The sequence below is a fragment of the Peromyscus maniculatus genome, chromosome 8, assembly GCF_049852395.1.
Source record: "Peromyscus maniculatus bairdii isolate BWxNUB_F1_BW_parent chromosome 8, HU_Pman_BW_mat_3.1, whole genome shotgun sequence".
In the NCBI taxonomy this organism is placed as follows: Eukaryota; Metazoa; Chordata; class Mammalia; order Rodentia; family Cricetidae; genus Peromyscus; species Peromyscus maniculatus.
The window spans coordinates 35,025,181-35,044,895 of record NC_134859.1 but is presented as its reverse complement, the minus strand read 5'-3'; the positions used below and the strand labels follow the sequence as shown (position 1 = coordinate 35,044,895).

Below are 19,715 nucleotides of genomic sequence, written 5' to 3'. Positions count from 1 at the left end.
TTTGTTAAGATAATTATAAAATTATAAAAATTAAGAGTGAGAAGCAAATGAACAACAAAGTTTGAAAATGGTGAATTTTATTCTAGATTTTCTTCTATAAGAAAGTTGCCATCTTTAACAGAACCCTTTGTCTCCCCTCACCCACATCCCGGATGCCTAGTTTAGAGAAGTTGCTGTCAGTCACCCATGCAGGAGTCAAGAATCCTTTAAATCATGCTTCTCATGGTTCTGCTTCTGTTTCAACCCTCTTTTGTCAAATCTCCTGGTTTACCTGCCCACTTGCTTCTTACATGTGTTCTCCTGGGAAGGTTCACTTGAGTCATGTGACTCTCTTCTGACTTAGCTCTAGCCATTATTACTGTATTCCTTGTTATCACCACCGAGGACCTCATTCATAATGCAAATCTGAATTGCAAAATCGGTAGTGTCCATGATACTCGATTTCGCACCCAAATGTAGCTTTCAGAACTCAAGGTCTCTTTCTGGAGGTAAAGAGTCATCAAAGGCATTGTATCACTCAGTTGTACAAGACCTCAGCTAACTACAATACTGGTAATACCTACATAAGGGCTTTTCCCTGGTAGCCATTACCCTCTAGCCATTCCAAACCATAATAAAGTTACACTGTCCACAGGAGTCAGGGGCTTGATCAATTTCAAGTGGGATAGTCCCTACCATCTAGTTGTGGTTGGTATTCCTGGCCACTTACACTTTTTTGACTTGTCATCTCTCCATATACAATTGACAAGAGACGAGGGCTCTAAGGTCAGTGTTCAGGTGCTCTGACCTGTGACTTCTTCCTGGTCAGACTTCTGTAGCTACTGAATTAGTGTATCCTTGTCCAGCTTTTGTCTGCGTTTCTGAAGGTATTAACTCTGTGTTCTATAAAAGCAAGATGCCTATAAGTTCTGCCCATATGTTTGAAAGTTCATTTCTTTTCCTCCATTGGGGCATCCCACCACTTAAAGACGCTATTGTTCTGATAGTGTTGAATAACATATCGAGCAATTCCATGGGTCCTGAGATGAACAGTAGCACCATTGACATTCTCTGGCCAGGGCCAAATCCAGGCCCAAAAGGCTGTGACAGGCTCATCCTACAGGCAGGACTTTCGTGATCATTAATCCCTCAATATTTTTGTTGTAGACATCCCAGTCACAACCATGCATCTTCCTTATGTAGGCCCTGGGGACACTCTCCCACACCAAAAGGAACAAAGGCCTGTACTACTGCAAGGTGGTATGTACTCCACAATGAAGATGGAGGAGCCAATAAACTCATTCCAGGAGGGAAGTTCCTGGTTCCTGGTTTGTGGAAGTGCCGTTTTTGAAGCTGGGCAGTCTTGTTCCCTAAAGCAATACAGTTAGAGAAGAGGAAATTCTATATCATGTCAGACTCTAGGTTGTTGCATAGACCTGGAAGCTTTGGGCACTTCAAAGCCAAGTTCAGCTTTCTGTGTGGGGCAGTCTTCTCATGTTCAGTGACTGAAAACATATGTCCTCCATTATGCGTGTAAAAGGGCATTTCAAGAAGTTACGTGGCACTACCAAGGGTGTGTATGCAGGCATCCATCTGCAGTCTCACGTGGCTGGACTTGCAGATTGTGTATTAACCTGCATCGCCGTGTTCCCTGGCACTGAGGTCTGCTTTCTGCACTATCCATATGCCCTGCTGGGTCCTTACTCACACAAACCCTCCCTTGCCTTTACCCTGAGTCTCTGAGAGTTTTGCAAGTTCCTTTTTGTTTTGTATTGGCTTGTTTTGAGACAAAGGTCTCTGTAAGCCAGGCCTGTCCAAAACTCTCTTAAGTCCAAGGTGGCCTCAAATTTATGGCTATCCTCCTGCCTTGGGCTCCCAAGTGTCCAGCTTGAGAGTCACATTTCTGAGTTTGCTGTTCATCTTTTTGTTAATAACGAAAGTGCCGCGTCCAGATGGCAAGCACTGCCCTTGTGTCAGGGTAACCGTCTCCCTTTTCTTAGTGACAGCCTAGGAGAGTGGCTGCAGTCTCCTGTTCTCAGAACTTACCTTCCTCAGGTGTAGCTTCTGAAATCATGCTCATTCACTCATCCCTTTCTGGGGAGCAGAAAGGCGGTAAATAGCCTGTTAAATATACCTGGGCCAACTTGAATGTCTTGTAGTGGTGCTTGGCTGGACGGTGGCTTTATGATGTCCTACCAGGTGGTTGACAGTGTGTTGTCCCACCTTGACTAGGAGAGCCATTGCCTGGGTACTCTTCTGTCCTTTTCTAATCTGAAGTAGCATGAACTATGGCTGATGGGACTACCTCAGCATCACCTTTGACCCCTAGAGTGCATTTCCAGGAGCCTTGAGATAAGTGTCTTCTCTAGCCAGGAGTGGTGGCGCACGCCTTTAATCCCAGTGCTCAGGAGGTAGAGGCAGGCAGATCTCCGAGTTTGAGGACATCCAGGTCTACATAGAGAGATACCCTGTCTCAGAAAAAAAAAGTTTCTCCCACGTGCTCTGTTCTGATCTGCCTGGTTTTTGACAAGACTTCGGGTTATTGAGAAGGGCTTTTCCCCACCCCCTGCTAGTCAGGTTAATTTCAAGGCAGTTGCTAGGAAGAGCAATTCCTTCCATCTCTAGATGTCACAGTCTTAATGACTGACCACTTATGTACCAAACCATGGCAGAAGGACCAGTGCTTGGGACCTTTCAGGATTACAGTTAGCAAGCTGTCCATGACACGTCTTCAGAAGCTCTCACCACACATCCCATTCACCCTCTGGGCTCCACGCAGTGTGCAGAGATGGCTCCCAACACTCGTGACACTGTCTTCTGGTGACCTGCCTGTGCCTGTGTGGAGGAAGTGCTGAGCTTGCTTGCAATGTCAGTCTCCTTGGTCTCCTCATCTGGACTCTGGGGAGCTGAAGAGCCATCTCCCTTCAGAGCTTTCCTTCATCCTGCTGAGCTGCCCAGGGGGAAGACACATCAGAAGTGCCAGTGTCATTCTGCTCAGGGGAGGCTTGAGGGGTGTTCCATCTAACGTGTCCTCGTGTTTGTGGACTCCCACACGCAGCCACTGGAACTACCTGCCCTTTCAAATTTCTCTGGTTTTCCTCTTTTCTCAACTCCCCTGGTTTTATTCTGGGTTCCTTTCCTGTTTACCTAAGATTGCCTGGCTCTGGCAATCTTAAGTTGCATGTCCCAACCTGTCACCTTCTTCTGTGTCCACTGACTGCTTTCCAAATGGCCTTCTGGCGGCTAGAGGTTAGCTCAGAAATTACAAGCACTTGCTGCTCTTCCAGAGGACTGGAATTGGGCTCCCAGCACCAACATCAGATGGCTCACAACTGCCTGTAACTCTAGCTCCAGGGAATCTGATGCCTCCAAGGAGACTGTGGTGTTGTTCACTGAGAAATGAATTATCCTGGCCAAGGTCACCCATCTAGGAAGTGGTAGACCGGACCTAATCTCAAGTTCTCTCTGTTTGCTCTTTATGTGTGGGGGTATTTTGCTTGCATGTTTATGTATGTATATTGCACTTGCCTGGTGCCTCTGGAAGCTAGGAGAGGGAGCTGGATCCCCTGGGTGAAGTTACTTCATTGCCAAATATACGAATGAAAACTATCAGCATTTCATTTCTGTCCATCTAACACTCAAAGCAGCCCCCACCTCTAAGTCCCAAGAGATGAAAACTATTTAGGGAAATTTTTACATTTAGAAATAAAAGCATTCAGAATAATAAAGAGTATTTCATTTTTGCTGTTGATTTTCTTTGTTTCTTGAAATGAGGGTCTCATATAGCCCAGGTTGGCCTTGAACCAACCATGTAGCTGAGGCTGGCTTTGAACTCCTGACTCTACTGTCTCCAGCATGTACCACCATGCTACACAGTTAAGGGTATTTCTGAAGATCGTTCATTCTTTAGATGATGGAAGAAATCTATATACAATTAAACGTTTTGTTACATTTTAGAGGAAACTGCAAACTGCAATAGAAAACTGAATTCAAACTTCTGGGGAATGTTATATTTGTTAACTAGAATTCACTCAGTAAAGTGAAAAGTAATATGTATAATGGAATATTGGGGGTAAGTTTCCAAAAAGTAAGCATGTCATACATGTGACAAAAACTTCACAACTAAGTCACAGCTTGGATACACTGAAGAATTCAGAAAGGAAAGACACCTCATGGAGGTATTCAATATGACAAGCTCCCAATAACAGAGGCTCTATCACTCTGTACAAAACTGGTCGTGATGTGGAGAAAACCAACAATGGAAAGCATGTGAGGAAGCCACAGGAGGCAGGTGGAACTCGCTGTGTATTAAGGAATTCCCACCAGAGGACGAGGATAACTGGACAGGAAGTGTGGGATTTGGCAGGAGGCCAGGATTCTAGTCGGTAACTTCAGCTGGTGAGGAATCCATGTAGTGCAGTCAGTAGAAAACATTAGAAATCATTCTAAGTCAGAGCCTCAGGAAAACCCCATGAATGCAAAAAGTAAAAAGATGGGGAAGTGTTCAACTAGAAGCCAAAACTCACTGCACATCAGAGAAACACAAAACAGGAAGTACAAGAAACCCTTTATTCAGACCTTGACTCACTGACTCTGGAAGAGATCAGTCACACTCTTTTCCTCAAGAGGACACATTTCACACTTCCGGGGACTCAGACAGAACAGGAGCCTTAGCAGGAGCCTCAAAAAGCATTCAGCAGTAAATGCAACGCCACGCTTTGAACTGTGGACAAACTGGGAACACGTGGAGTGGGCACGGAGATCTATACAGCAGAAACAGTCTGCAGAGAAGCCTTGGTGGTGGTCTCAGAATGCTCAAGTATTGCACCTCCAGGTCAAAACTCACTATACCTTGGAGCATCTGTCCACTGAAGTGCAGCTCGTTTTCAAAATTTAGTCCTGTACCTTAAACACTGGAGAATTCACAATAAGTTAAAACAGCTAACTCAATACATTTAAAAACAGGAAACAAACTTCCCTAACTAAATACCAGCTCTGTAAAAGAAAGATTAGTAGAAAATGAAAGTCCATGCAAGGTTCTCCAGTAGCTTCCTCCATGTGCCTCATACCCACCTTTTAGAGGGCACTCCAAGAACACGTGGGGAGAGCCTTTAGAGCCAACCTTATCATTTAAAATTAAGCCAGGCATAGCTACACATACCTTTGATCCCAGCACTTGGGAAGCAGAGGCAGGCAGATCTCTGTGAATTCAAGGCTAGCCTGGTCTACATAGTTTCAGGACAGCCAGGGCTACATAGTGAGACCTTGTCTCAAGAAAAAAACAATAATAATAATCCTCACCACAGAAACAAGACTGTTCCTGGAACCCCCTGAAGAAGTCCAGTTGTTCTTTATTCTCTCACACAACACTAATGTGTTGGCATTTTTTCAGGTTGGAGCAATTTACGGGAACATACACAGCAAAGAAACGCTGCCAAACTTTGTGGGTGACCCTGTGGAGAAGACCGAATGGGAAACCACCTCACAGAAGGCTGCCGCAGTTCCCTGTACCACCCCACTCTATGCTGCAGGCCCACCCTGGCTTCCAGGACTCTCACACAGGCTCTGCCCTCTGTGCTATGAAAATGATATCCACCTAAATACAGACACACACTCCCCCTCCCCAAGGTTTCCTTTTGTGGCGGTTGCAATCCCCTCAGCTCTAACCCTGGATTTCATGTTGTGGATCTCACATACTGACACCCTGGCCAGCCCCAAGGTTATGCTGTTGGATCAAGATAAATCTCACCCCAACCTGGCATGGCTTCACCATGGTCTTTGAGTGCCTGCCCAGAAGGCATCAGTTTAGTCTTAAGGTAGACACCTGGAAGCGAGTATTTCCTATTGTGGGTAGGAAGGGCGGAATGATGAGGTTGGCATGCCCAGGAAAGCAGAAGTCCCGCATGGCTCAGGGCCTAGCTCTTTTTGAAGGCGTGCCCAGCTGTGCTGGACATGGTCTTCACACATTGCCAGCCTGTGATGGTCACTGTAGATCTTCGCAGCTTCCACTGTGAAGCCAGGAGAAGCAAAGAAAGGACAGGGAGCAACCTGTGGCACCCACCCTCCACCTTGCTACTTGGCATCCTCTGTGTTCTCGCTCTTGGGCGGGGCTGCCACCGTGGAGGTTGTCTTGAGGCTGCGCTTCCGCTTCTGCACGTTCTGCTCCGGATGGAAGAGGATGACGTAGGTTTTGGGCACGTAGAGCATGCCAAGGGACACCGATGCACTCAGGCTCAGGGACACAGTCAGTGTGGTCGTTTGGATGTAGATCTAAGCATGGAGGAGGGAACAAGACTGGACTTAGCCCTGCTTTCCCTCAAGCCCGCCACCTATAGACGGGGAGGTGAGTTACATCAGTCAGGCGAGCGGGAACTGGAACTAAGGAAAGGTTAGGACGAGAAGGGCCAGGCACAGTGAGGATCAAGTGGAGGCACAAGACAGTCTGTGGAGTGACACAGACAGAGTGGGCTATTAAGAAGGAAGAGGAAGTCGGCCTGAGAGGTGGCTCAGCGGTGAGGGCATTTGCCATCAAGCCTGTAAACCCGAGTTGGAGAGAAGAGAACTGACTCCTGAAAGTTGTCCTACAATCTATACCATTTGTACTGTGGTACATGTGAATGCACTTGCACACAACACACACACACACACACACACACACACACACAGAGAGAGAGAGACAGAGACAGAGACAGAGAGAGACAGAGAAACAGAGACAGAGACAGACAAAGAGGGAAATCATACACGCTAAAAAAAATCCCTTTACAATTTAGCAGTTAAGGGCACTTGCTGCTCTTGTGGAGTATACAGGTTCAGGACAATACTAGTCAGCTAACAACCACCCATACCCCCCGTTCTAGGGGACCTATGCCCTTTTCTGGCCTCCAAGGGCTCCTACATGCATATGATATACATACAAACAAGCAGGCATATGCAAAATAAAAATAAATAATTTTCAAATTACAAAAAAAAAAAAAAAAAAACCTGAAGAGGGCACTTGGGAAAAGGCTCCCACTCCTAAAGAGCCAGAATTTATTAATGAGTAAAAGAATGAACAGGTTTTCAAATATCGAAATGAGAGAACAGACAAGGCTTTCAAAAAGGAGCGGATAACACACCACACGACAGCCCAGGTGAACAAACAAATGCTCTCTGGTCGTGAGCAAGTGACCAGAGAAAGAGTAAAGCAATTGGCCGTTAGATTAACGAGGTAAGCAGCATAAACTACAGGAAGAAAATAAGTGAAAAGAGGAAGCGTGGGAGAGAAGACATTAGGAAGAGTGATAGAAGGATGGATGAGTGGATGGAGGAAGAGTGAACGAACAGGCGCAGGACTATAAGAGAGAGAACAGCCCAGCCACAGTCATTCAAATGAGGCATCAGAATTGGTGGTCCAGCTCCTGGACCATCGAGCCTTTCAGTAGGGGGGAGGGATGGGCAGGAAAAGCCTTCTGGGGGACCCGGTTACCTTCTCGGCCGACTGGGCGGTGCCAAAGAAGATGGGAACAAAAGCCAGCCAGATAATACAGGTGGTGTACATGGTGAAGCCGATGGGCTTGGCCTCATTGAAGGTCTCAGGCACACCTCGGGCCTTGATGGCATACACCGTGCACGTGACCATGAGCAGGAGACTGTAGCCCAGGCAACCAATGAGGGACAGATCAGACATATCACACTTGAGCACACCCCTGGCCTGCTCCGGGTCCACCGTCCTCTGCTCCTCATAGTCAATCACGCTGTGTGGGGGCTGGGCCCCCAACCACGCTATCACTCCCACCACCTGCAGGAACCAACACAGTGTCAGGGACATATTGTCTTCTCGTGATGAGTCCATTACAGCCCCTCACCTAGGTCTCTAGCTGGTCAGATTCCCTGTGATGCCCTTGGCCTACGGAGTTGGATGCTCAGTCTCGAAAGGCTCACCGTGAAGAAGGATCACCCAGGGGTGTGTTCCTACCTGTGGAACATGGGATGGAGAGGACAGTTGTGCTCGAGGCACATGTGGACCACATCAGGGCTGGGCGGGCAAGCAGCAACCTGACCATTCCACAATACGCCATGCACCTGAGCACCTTTAAGGTTCTAGAACCTCCTCCTCAGTTTGTCCGCATGCAGACTGGAAACCCACATAATCTGTTATGAGGACATGATGCCTTCTTGGAGGAACAGCTCATGCAGGTGCCACCAATGAGACCCAGTCCCCAGAGGGATGTTCTGTCCTCGCACCCATATGCTACTCCATGGGTGTGATAGCATTAGCTTGGCCACAGCTAGCAACAAGGCAAGGCTGGTTTCCGGGGACACTCCCCCCCCCCAAAGCTAGAGAACTGGGAACAGAATGCCATGAGTGTATGGGTAAATGTGCAGTAAAGCAAGATGCGGCCACATCATAGGCCAGAGGCTAATGCCCAAGCCCCAACAGGGAGAAGATGGACTTTCAGCTGCTCCCTAGTGACCACAGACAGACCCTAAGCCAAAGGAAACTGAGGAATGGGAATCAAGATGTCTGCATAAAAGTGAGATCCTGGAGGGCACGCCCCATGTGTGTGTTCAGCGTGGGGCTGAAATCCAGCAAGCTATCCAGTGCCATGCCCTCTGAGAAAGGGGTCTCAACTGAGGAGTTGCCTCTGTCAGATTTGCCTGTCTGCACGTCGGTGGGGACGTTTTCTTGATTGCTGATGGATATAGGAGGGCCCAGGCCACTGTGGGGGGGATGCCATCCTTAGGCAAGTGGGCCTGGGTTCTATAACAAAGGTAACTTAATACGAGCCTGGGAGTCAGCCAATAAGGAGCATTCCTCCATGGTTCCTGCCTTGACGTCACTCAATGATGGACTATGACCTGGAAGAATTGGATGAAAAAAAAAAAAAAAAACCCTCTTTCCTCACCAAGTTACTTTTAATCATGGTGTTTCTCACAGTAACAGAAGAGAAACTAGGGACTTTCCTTGTAGTAATGTGTCTACTCAGAAGGGACACTCTTCTCCGGAGGCAGCAGCTCCAGGAATAGGGCCTAATGAAATAAAGCCACCCCATCCAGACGGGCAACCCTGGAAGCTTCTCCTAGAGTAAGCAAAATGTCACTCAAAAGAAACTAGAGCCTGAGGTTGATGGCACACAGGGTGACCAGCAACCACAACACACTCATACTGATGGCACAACCCACGTGACTGATACGGAATCAGCACCCTACAATGTAACAAGCTTCTATAAAGCAAGAGAAAATGAGCAATGGAGAGAAACTGACGAAGCAGAGGGGACTCCAAGGGCCCAGTTACTCCAGTTTGCATAGGCAAAGGGAAGGAGCAGTGAGGCTGGGTGTGATGGCCTTGCCCTTAATCCCAACACCTCAGCGGCAGAAGCAGGAGGAGCTCTATAGGTTCCAGGCCAGCCTGGTCTACAGAGTGAGTTCCAGGTCTGTAGGGCTGCATAGAGGAACCCTGTCTAAAAAAAAAAAAAAGGAAAAGAAAAAAGAAAGAAAGAAAAAATGAAGTCCCACAACATAACCACTATATCGGTAGAAACATCTAGAAAAGCCGAAGGTGTGGAGAATCCAAATTCATGAGGCAGGATAGATGAGTTTGAGGGGGCTGGGGGAACACTGAGTATCTTGTAAGCATCTCCATCCAAAGGGTGAGGGGAGTCTTGGGGCACTTCCTCAGGATGCTCAGGCACAGTATCTGGACAAAGATCTAGTGTCTTCCAAGCGTAGAGAATCCATTGCATAAACCAAGGCCGTGGGTAGAAGTGGACACAGGGGGGACAAACCCAGGAAGGAAGAAGGACTCGCCTGCCCCGAGAGCGTGCCTTGTCAACATGGGCCAGGCTGTGCCGGCACGCAGAGAGCATGGCTGGGTCTACACTGTCACACCAGCCCCCACAGCCCCTCCTCAGGCCATTTGCCTTAGTTCCCTCTCCATAGAAAACGTCCACTCTGCGGAGCTCTGTCCCACACTGTAGTAGTTGCAGCTAAGGAGAAACCCCTGGGAACTTTGAACCCCAATTTTTAATGTTCGTTGCATCATGAGATGCTGGCGGTAGCAGAATGAACGCCACACTCCACAGTGACTGCGGCCTCTGGGATACATTCTTGCCCCGTTTTCACGTGTGAGTCAAGCTGTGGGAGAGTTCACTTAACTTCAGGGGATAACAACATGGCTGAACAGTTGGACGCTCAGTTTCCTCTACGGATTTGGCAACGGAAGTGGTTGTTAAAACGTGAGCTGTGATCACCCCTGAAGAAAAACAGGGTGCTGTGTTCTGCTGGTTGTTTGGACAGAATCTCACTGTATGATCCGGGCTGGCCTCAATCTCACAGAGATCCTCCTGTTTCTGCCTCCCAAGTGCTGAGATTAAAGGCGTGGACCATCACATTTGGCCTATCCTTCAGATTTTTAAACACAGGACCCAAATGGAAAAAAAATTGACTCTATAAAGCTTCTTCTCCAAAGGCTTTTTTTTTTTTTTTTTTTTTTTTTTTTTTTTGAAGACAGGGTCTCGCAGTATAGACCATCCTGGCTTAGAATTCTCTATGTATAGCATAGAGAGCTCTGTCTCCCAGAGTGCTTCATTTAAAGATGTGTGCTGCTGTACCTGGCCTGAAAATTGCTATGTGGATGAAGATGGCTTTGAACTCCTGATCTTCCTACTTCCACCTCCTGGGTACTGGGATAACAGGTGTGTGTCACCATGCTGGGTTTATGCTGTGCTGGGGAATCAAACCCAGGGCTTTTGCATGCTAAGAAAGCCCTCTCCCAACTGACCTGCTCCCTTAGTCTCTTATTCTCTGGGTGTTAAGGTGGAGGAATGTATGCACCCCCCATGCACTCACCATGCTACTGAGGAATCTGGGGACCCACCTGCAGGGAGGTGAGGCAGAAGGTGATGACTAGCTGCGATGTGGGGCTGATGAAGGGTGGTGGTGTAACAGAGCGCTTCCCCTGCTCAAAGATGCGGTAGATGCGGTTGGTCTTGGTGAGCAGGGCTGAGTAGCTGAGGGTCGTGCCCAAGCCAAGCAAGAGTCTTCGGGCAGCGCAGACAGCTGCACAAGGCTCGGCGACCATGAGGAAGGTGATGGCATAGATCAGGAAGATGCCAGTGAGCAGCACGTAGCTAAGCTCACGGCCAGAGGCTCGGACGATGGGAGTGTCGTTGTGGCGCATGAAAGTGGCTATAATGGTGGTGGTGGCCATGATGCCCAGGATGGCCAGGAGAAGGGGCAGAGCAGCCCATGGAGAAGACCAGGTCAGGCGCACCACAGGTGTGGGTCGGCAGCCAGTGTGGTTGGGTGTGGGCCTCATGTCCCCTGGACAGGCCTCGCACGTGAACTCATCCACCTGGAAGCGGTACCCATCGCAGGCTTCACAGTGCCAACAACAGGGGACGCCCTTCACCATCTTTTTCCGTTCGCCAGGCCCACAGGGGAGGCTGCACTGAGAAGGGGGCATCTCGTGGGGGTCGCCTGACCACTGCAGGGCTTCCATCTGGGGCAGAGAGAACACAGGCTGCTGACTCTTACCACCAGGATTCAGAGCCCTTCACCTCCACCCGGAGCTCAGTCCCTGCCACTTACATCCAGTCTAAGGTCCTCTGCCCACTGGCCCACAGCCTGGTACCCGCCACTGCTGGCACTGCCATTGGTTGCCTGGTACTGGAAGATGTCGTAGCGCCCGGGGGCATCTCCATTCTCATTGAACATCACCGGGGTTCCTGCGCTGCCTGCAGGGAGAGGCCGGTCATCTCCCGTTGCTTTTCCAGCCCCCCAAGGCCCCCTTTCTGGAAAGCCTCAAGGACCAACCAGGATACGGGAAGAGTTTGACAGGTTCCTGGCCAGATGTTCAGCATCACTCATTAGCAGTGAATGTGGTTTCAGACCAGGATATGCTGCCTCGTAGCCATGAGGAGGACATGGTACAAAGCATGCCTCTCAGAGCTGGAGATGGCTCAGTGGGTAAGAGCCCTTGCTGCTCAAGCCTGAGCGCCTGAGTTCAGATCTTAGCACCCGCTCCCAACGCTCAGGGGCAGAGGCAGGAGGATTGCTTGCTAGCCCCCAGCCTAGCTGCATTTTTAGTGAGAGACCCTGCCTCAAAGGAATAAGGTGGAGAGTGATGGAGCAGGACACTGGATGTTCCTCCACAGACAAGCACCCAAGCATATACACACATTTACATAACTCTCACAAAACCAAAGCAGCAGGCATCCCAAATACCTGGTGGAGAGTATGGAGAGCATACAATTTTATGCAGGATAGTAGTTGAATACAAGCACAACTCCTGCAAGCCACATGCATATGGGGAACCCCTTTGGGTCTGTTCAGGTTCATTCCTTAGAGCCTGGACTTTAGGCAGGTTCTGATGGTGCAGGGGACATGTCAGACCCATGCCTTTTGCCCCAGCAGCTCAGAGCCTGGCTAGGCTACATTTGGAAGCCTGTGACTCAGAGTGGGTTGTGCATCCACAACAGGGTTCTTCCTGGGGTCTACACTCGGCCCCAGGCCCACCACAGCTGTGTGGAGTGGACAGGGAGTTCTATGTGACTTGTGGGCTTAGTAGATGGGTTGAACAGCAGTTTCCCAACATCGGCTTTTGCAAATTGGCTCTGAAGGTGAAGCCCCCAGAGGGTTACAAAGCAGAGAGAGGCCTGCACTTGGGTCAAACCTCAGGGGATCAGTCCTGGTATCTTCTCTTCCATTCTGCCTCCTTTTCCACTCTGACTTGTCCCAGCTGCTGCAGATCAAGCCACGGAAACTGGCTTCCCCACCCTGTGGGGCCAGGCACTCACTCACCATTGAAGCGGACCGCTCGAATGTAGTTCAGCAGCGTACGGCCATCAGTAGGCTCCATGGCTGGGCACAGACCCGTGTGGCCTGGGCAGAGTGCCTGGTGCATGCTGTGAAGTGCGTGGGCGATGGCATACACCGCATCGATCACGAACTGCACCTTCCCCTCCTGCTCATAGGTGGAGTCTTGGCCGATGCGTTCCTCACCTGTCCTAGGAGGCCCAGAGGAAGTGTGCCTGGCCCCTGGACACCAAGACTGAACCCCCCATCCTCTCCCCTGTCATCCTCCCCACCCAGGGTAGTGCTCACCTGTGCATTTTCGGGTGGAATCGTCTGACTGGCCACCTGAGCTGGTTAGTTTGCAGTTAAAATTCTCTTCCCAGAACTCGGCAAACCAGATGTTTCGGCGGTTGTTCTCCAGGGAACGAGTCATGAAGTACTGGTCAAATCCTAAGAGGTGGGAGGGCGGAGACCCTCTGAGCCAGATGTGCCTCTCTCGTGTCCCTTTGCCCCTGGCCCACTTTCTTTCCAGGAGGGGCACTGTGACCAAGTTCTGTGTTCTGAAGGTAGAGATGCAGGGTGGGGGGCGGGGATTCCCAGAGCAAGCTGGCTAGCAAGATTAGCCATATTGGTGATCTCTGAGTTTGATTGAGAGACCCTGCCTCAATGAATAAGGTGGAAAAATAACTGAGGATGATTCCTGACATCAACCTTAGACCTCCACATGCACACGCATATATGTGTGTCCTTTTCCCACATGTACGCACATATGCGTGCATCATGTACACACACACACACACACACACACACACACACACACACACACATACATGAAAATGGGGGGGGGTGACGATACATGAGAGCTCCAATGTGAAATCTGCATCCTTAAAGAATTTATCACTGCCCTTTCTGTCCCCATTAGGGTGTTGCTATGGTTACATAATGGCCAGGACTTCACTATCCATCTTGTGAACTTGAGGCCAGAGGCACAAAAGAAAGCAAGCTTTAGAAAAGAAAGGGAAGCAGACTCCAAGGCTTTGAGAACACCATTGGCTCACTACTCCACACCTGATACCACCCACATCTAGACCTCTTCTGATGAAATGCCTTGATTGCTAAAACTCTGCTCGGCCCAGTCTTTCCACTTGATATTTCTTTAGCATTCTAGCTAAAAGAAAGGGTGTGAAGGTGAATACTCCACAAAAGCTGGAAGCCTGTGGGAGACGGAGCTCCTCCTCTACTGGGTCCCTGAAGCATGTCATCAAGGCTGTATTTTCAATTCAGTATTCAGAGAAATGGGCACACCTCTCACAAAGTGAACCCTCACGGGTGGGGAGGGAGCTGATGGGGAGGCAGACAAGCTAGGCCTCGCCTCAGCACTTTGATCAGCAGGATAGCACAGTCCACATCCTTGGTTTCTCTCCCTCCAACCTCCCCGTTCAAATCACCTTTGGTAAAACCCAAACTATATGCATGGAATCTTAAAACAACAGCAGAACACTGTTGAGGTGCTTTGCCCTACACACTGAGTGTTCTTTCCCTCATATGCCTCATTCAAACACTGATGCGTGTACACACACACACACACACACACACACACACACACACACACACACACACATATATATCCACAGATATAACCACAGAATCTCAGAGTCACAGCATCTGGGACTCCTAGAGAGTGGTACCTATTGTACAAACATAAATGTGTATCCCAAAGAGGAAACAATTGGGAGGATGAATAGGATAGGGGACTTACCATCGATGGAAGCCCTTTTGGGCAAGATGGTGATGGCCCCCACAGCCACCTCTTCTAAGTTCAAGATGGGGGAGATCTTGGATCCCCAGCTGTCTGAGCCAACCCAAAGGAAGTGGCCAGTCAGGTTGGCCTGGCGTGTTGCCTCCAAGACCCTCCTGGTAGGAACAGAGCTGGAGGTGAGTCACAACCTAGGATTCTTCTCCAATTTGGTCTTGGTCACCTCCCATCCAGTATTCCTCCATCCTATTTCACAATGAGCATCATATTCCTGTTTATCAGGACTCTGTGTGTGTGTGTGTATGTGTATGTGTGTGTGTTATAGTGTATTGTATATACATGTGAACATGTGTGTGGTGACCAGAGATCAACTTTAGGTATCATTTCTCATGTCTAATACACCTTATTTATTTATTCATTTATTTATTTATTCATTCTTTATTTATTTATTTATTTATTTATTTATTTATTTATTTATTTATTTATTTATTTATGTATTTGAGACAAGATCTCTTTAGTGGCCTAGAGCTTGCTGATTTGGGTAGGCTGGCTGGCCAAGGAGCCCCAGGGGATCCTTCTACCTCCGCCTCCCCAGCCTGGGATTACAAGCAGCATGCTGCTGTGGATTAAGCTCGGGTCTTCATGCTTGTGTGGCAGGCACTTGACTGGCTGAGCCATCCTCCTGGCCCTCTGTCCACTCCAACCCACTCTACACTGGCCGTCAGATGATGCTGTGGTTTAGTTTTGGCTTGAGTGTTTCTATCTGGAGGAAGCTTGGACCTCGGTGTAAATGCTGGGAGGTGACGTGAGCTTTAAGAAGTGGGGCCTATAAACCAGCCCTGACGCTAAATGCCTTTAATCCCAGCACTCAGGAGGCCAGCTTGTCTGAACACAGCAAGTACAGGGATTCATAGTGAGGCCCTGTGTGAACTAAAGGGGGTGCCTAGTGCAAGGTTATTGGGTCACTGAGGACAATGCTCCTGTCCTCTGGAAGGGTGAGGCGGTTCTGTGAAAGTGAGCAGTTATAAAATAGGGATCGCAGCCCCTCTTCTTTCTGAATTCTGTCTCTTCATGCACTTTCTCCTTCTACTCCCTCCTCCCATGATGACACTTGTCAAAATGTGATGCAAGCTGGGCCCTCAGCAGAGCTGGGTTCTGCTGCCTCCAAAACTGTTTGTTAAAAATATGTCTTTCCCTAGTAAATTACCCAGACTTGGATATTTTGTTATAGTAAAGCACAATGGATGGATGCAGAGAACTCCTTTGGGGAAACTCAGAAGTCAGTCCATTCACAAATGCCTCTGCCATCGTCAGGCCCAACTTCCTGGGCTGGAAAAGAACTTTAGCTGGCCGTGGACAATGTAGGTTTTAGGGTTTACTGGGAGTGTGTCCCTCGTGGTACATTTTCTGCTCTTGGGTCTGCCCACCAGTTCCCTCTGCCACAGTGAACAATAAAAATAGCGAGCGTTTTCCTGTTTCCCAGGTCAGGCCTGTGGCATCTCCAGCCAGTTAGGCCCGGCTCATACCCTGAACACAAGACTTCAGATGGCAATGGGAAGAGCTTGGGGAGAGGAAGGGAGTTGCTCCTGGCTGGGAAAGGGGAAGGATAAGATCTCATGAGAAGAGGCCCCAAAGAGCATGGTGACTGAGTGTGCCAACAGTCCCACCTGATGTCATCCTCGTTGGCAAAGATGATGATGCCCCGAGCGTTAGGCGTTTCCATGAGCCTCCGGATCACTTTGTGGAATTCTCCCGGCTTTGGCTCCCTGGGGATCTTTATTGATTGAGCAATACAGACACCTCCTGGATGTCAGGGATACCAAAGTCAACTCTACTCTCACCTTGCACATACCCTTGCACATACCCACCTGGCTGACACTTCTGTGACTGTGTGCAGAGCTTAGTTGAGGAGTTTGGAGGGTAGGGATCTTGCCTGGACCCTACCTAGCAGACCATAAACATGACCTGGATCCCTTAAAGCAGTGGTTCTCAACACGCATGTCACGATCCCTCTAGGGGGTTGAACAATCCTTTCACAGGGGGCGCCTAAGGCCATCAGAAAACACAGATGTTTACATTACGATTCATAATAGTAGCAAAATTACAGTTATGAAGTAGAAATACAAATAGTTTTATGGTTGGGGGGGGGTCACCACAACATGAAGGACTAAATTAAAGCAGCATTAGAAAGGTTGAGAACCACTGCCTTAAAGGGACCTCACCCCTCTGGAGCACCATTCTGGCTGGCCACAGGGACCACGCCAGCCCCACCCCACCCCAGCCTGTATCCCATTCACTTGTTCCGGGCTCCTCTCTGCGTTAGCTGCCTATCGCCTGGGACCTCCATCCCAGCTCCCCACTCACCAGCCTCCCGAGAGATCTGCACAAAGGCCTCGACCCCACTCTCGCCGTAGTTGCCTTCCGAGGCCAGTGTAGACACGTAGTTCCACCCCAACGCCCGCACAATGTCTACCATGGCCTGAGCCTGGTAGGAGTCAGGGGGCACCACTCGGGAGAAGAAGTCATAGCGTGTGGAGTCACTGAGCTCGGGGGCTGTGGAGGCATAGCTGATCTGGGGTATCTGAAGCAGGAAGGACACACAGTGAGGCTGTGGCTGGAGGCTCCATAGACCAGGGTGGCAGTCGGGGACTCAGGACATAGGTCACAGACAAGTTGGGAATAGCCCTGGGGGACAGTAGGGACCTGGGACTCAGATGAGGCCTGGAAGGTTGGAGCGGGGGTGGGGGGGTGGGGGGGTGGGGGGGTGGGGGGTGCTGGAGGGGTCACACACACAGGCTAGAAGTGTAGGGCTAGTGGGTTATCTTTGAATGGATCTGATGACTGGGAGGTAAGAAGGGCTTAGAGCAGGGTCACCAGTGACAGCTGCACAGGCCACGAGCCAAACAAGGATACTGGAGCTTAGGGAAATGTGCCCTGGTCTAGGGGAAAGGGTCTTCTGCTGGCCTTGTTCCCCAGAGGGAGAGGACCCTGCTAGGATCAGAGCAAACCAGAGCTGGAGAGGAGGGGCATGTCAGGCTGGACATTCTAGCGGGAAGGCTTGTTTGAAACTCGGTTTCATCTACGACCATTAGAGAGATTAGGAGCAGGGATCATGGGGCCGAACCATGTTACTGGAAAGTGGGACCTGGGGTGTGGAATGATGGAGCACAGAACTGGGGAAACAGGGGAAAGGCTGAGAGGCTTGGGAGGGAAGCAGATGTGACCCCGAAGGAGATAAAGAGGGACCAGCAGGCTGCCCAAGGTCTGGCAGGGAGGAGTCTCAGGAGGAGGGCCTGGGGCTGTTCCAGGGCTGTTTGAAGGGGAATGGGAAAGAGAGAAGGGAAGAAGGAGGAAGGCGGGAGGAAGAGAAGAAGCAGGAGTGAGGCTTAACTGGAGGGGGTCAGGGAGAGAAAACACAAGAAAGCAAAAACCAGAGAAAAGAGAACAATGAAAGACCTACTTGCAGTGGAATCGATGCCCTCTTCAGGAGCAGTAGACCCCACCCACGGTCCCCAGGAGGACTACTATAGAAAGCCCCCGAACTCTAATGCCAGAGCAACCCCCTCCCAGCCCCTGGGTCCTATGGCCCCCAATCGCTCGCTGCACTTCAGACTGCAAAGAACACAGTGCCCCCTATCGACGAAGAAGATGCAGAGTCTTGCTGATAAGCAGTATATAGCAAAACAAGGGAGCTCAGATAGTCTTTAACAGCACCAGAAGGGATTAAAGGCGGGCATTCTGAAACGGAATTTAAATGGTGATCAAAAGATTAAAAAAAAAAAAAAAAAAGAGCAGTGGCACTTTACCCCTCAAGATTCTGTACCCACTACGGTAGCTCAGGGCCACTTCCAAGGGCTCCTGAAAAAGAGGCCAGTTCTCATGAAATCTCAATTTCTTTATCATCCAGGAGTGCTCGGGGGGGTGGGAGCACCTTGCAGGGTTATACAGGGTATCAGCAGAACATGAATGAGTGGGCAATTGGGGACTGAGGTCTAATCTGCCCTTACTTAGCCAAATCTGCCCTTAGTCTGGTTCGAGTCACAGACTGCTGGGGAAAGGGACACCCTTCACGAAAGATGTCAGCTTAGGCCAGCCAGGCGGCAGAGCAGACAGACGAGCCAAGCTGGGAAAATTGATCTGCCCGCGTGGGCAGCAGCTTTTTAATCTGGATGAGCTGGAGCGCTCCAAACAGACTCTTCCAGAAGGAAGTAAAGGCATCAGCCACCTGGGTGGGTGCATGGGTGGCAGACGCGAACCCTCACCGCAAACAGGCGCAGGACGTTGGCGACCATGATGGACACGGAGCTAGCCGAGGCGCCTACCACGGCCACCACGCGCTCTGGGGGCGCGGTGCGCAGCGGGGGGACGCCTCCGGGGCAGCGAACGCTGGCCTCGTCGCCGTCGCCGCGCCCTCGGATGAGCGCCTGCACGAAGCTCAGCGCCTGCTCCAGCGCGTAGGTGTCCCGCGAACAGGTGTCGAGCAGCCGCGCGCCCAGCCGCACGCCGGGCAGCAGCTCCGGGTCGGCATTGACGCGGTCCAGCGCGTAGAGCATCGCCTCCAGCCGGTGCACGCCCTGCTCCTTCTTCAGCGCCCCGCACGCACGCCCCGCCGCTCCCCGCGCGTGCACCGGGAACAGGCCGCCCAGCGTCAGGCCGCCCGCCAGGCGCACCGAGCCCGCACCGCGTGCCACGCCCGCCTGCGACAGCCACCAGGCCAGCGACAGCATCAGCACCCGAAGCCGCGCCATCTGCTCACGGGCTGCGGGAACGGAAGACACCGGGACGTTCTGAGCGCCAGCGGACTCCGCTGCCACCCTGTACTCAGATGCCACCTCGGGAAACTGGCCAGACACCGGGCGCGCAGGAAAAGTTGGTGACTCGCGCTCAGACAACTATGCCGGCTCTCCCAGGCCTCCAAAGAGCTGCTTCAGCCTCCCTGAAATTGTCCCCCAGCCCCCCCCCCAAAGGTCTTTATGGCAGATCCCGCCCCGTCCCCTCACCCCACAGTTCCGGGCACCTCTTCTTCTGGACCCACCCCAGGGTACTCTAGGCTCCCTCCCAAGCGGTGCTCACCTCTGGCCAGTAGGACGAATCTTCGACTGCTGTAAAACCAGGGCTCTAGCCTAGAGGATTTAAGGATTCCGGGGAGGGATGAGGGTGAGGGCAGAGATCCCCTCCAGAGCTTGCGAGTGGAGGAAGGGCTCTC

General features: G+C 50.6%; 1 protein-coding gene across 1 annotated transcript; it reads right to left on the bottom strand.

Moving 5' to 3' along the window:
• Window positions 1–4,551: 4,551 nt before the first annotated feature.
• On the bottom strand, window positions 4,552–19,715 carry Grm6 (glutamate metabotropic receptor 6). The gene is made up of 11 exons (XM_006987075.3): window positions 19,583–19,715; window positions 18,772–19,268; window positions 16,874–17,090; window positions 16,177–16,312; window positions 14,513–14,667; window positions 13,063–13,203; window positions 12,760–12,960; window positions 11,548–11,693; window positions 10,835–11,458; window positions 7,445–7,756; window positions 4,552–6,249 (listed from the first exon to the last, which is right to left on the bottom strand). Exons 2-11 carry the CDS (start codon window positions 19,255–19,257, stop codon window positions 6,052–6,054), a joined length of 2,616 nt encoding a protein of 871 aa, XP_006987137.1. The 5' UTR covers window positions 19,258–19,268; window positions 19,583–19,715; the 3' UTR covers window positions 4,552–6,051.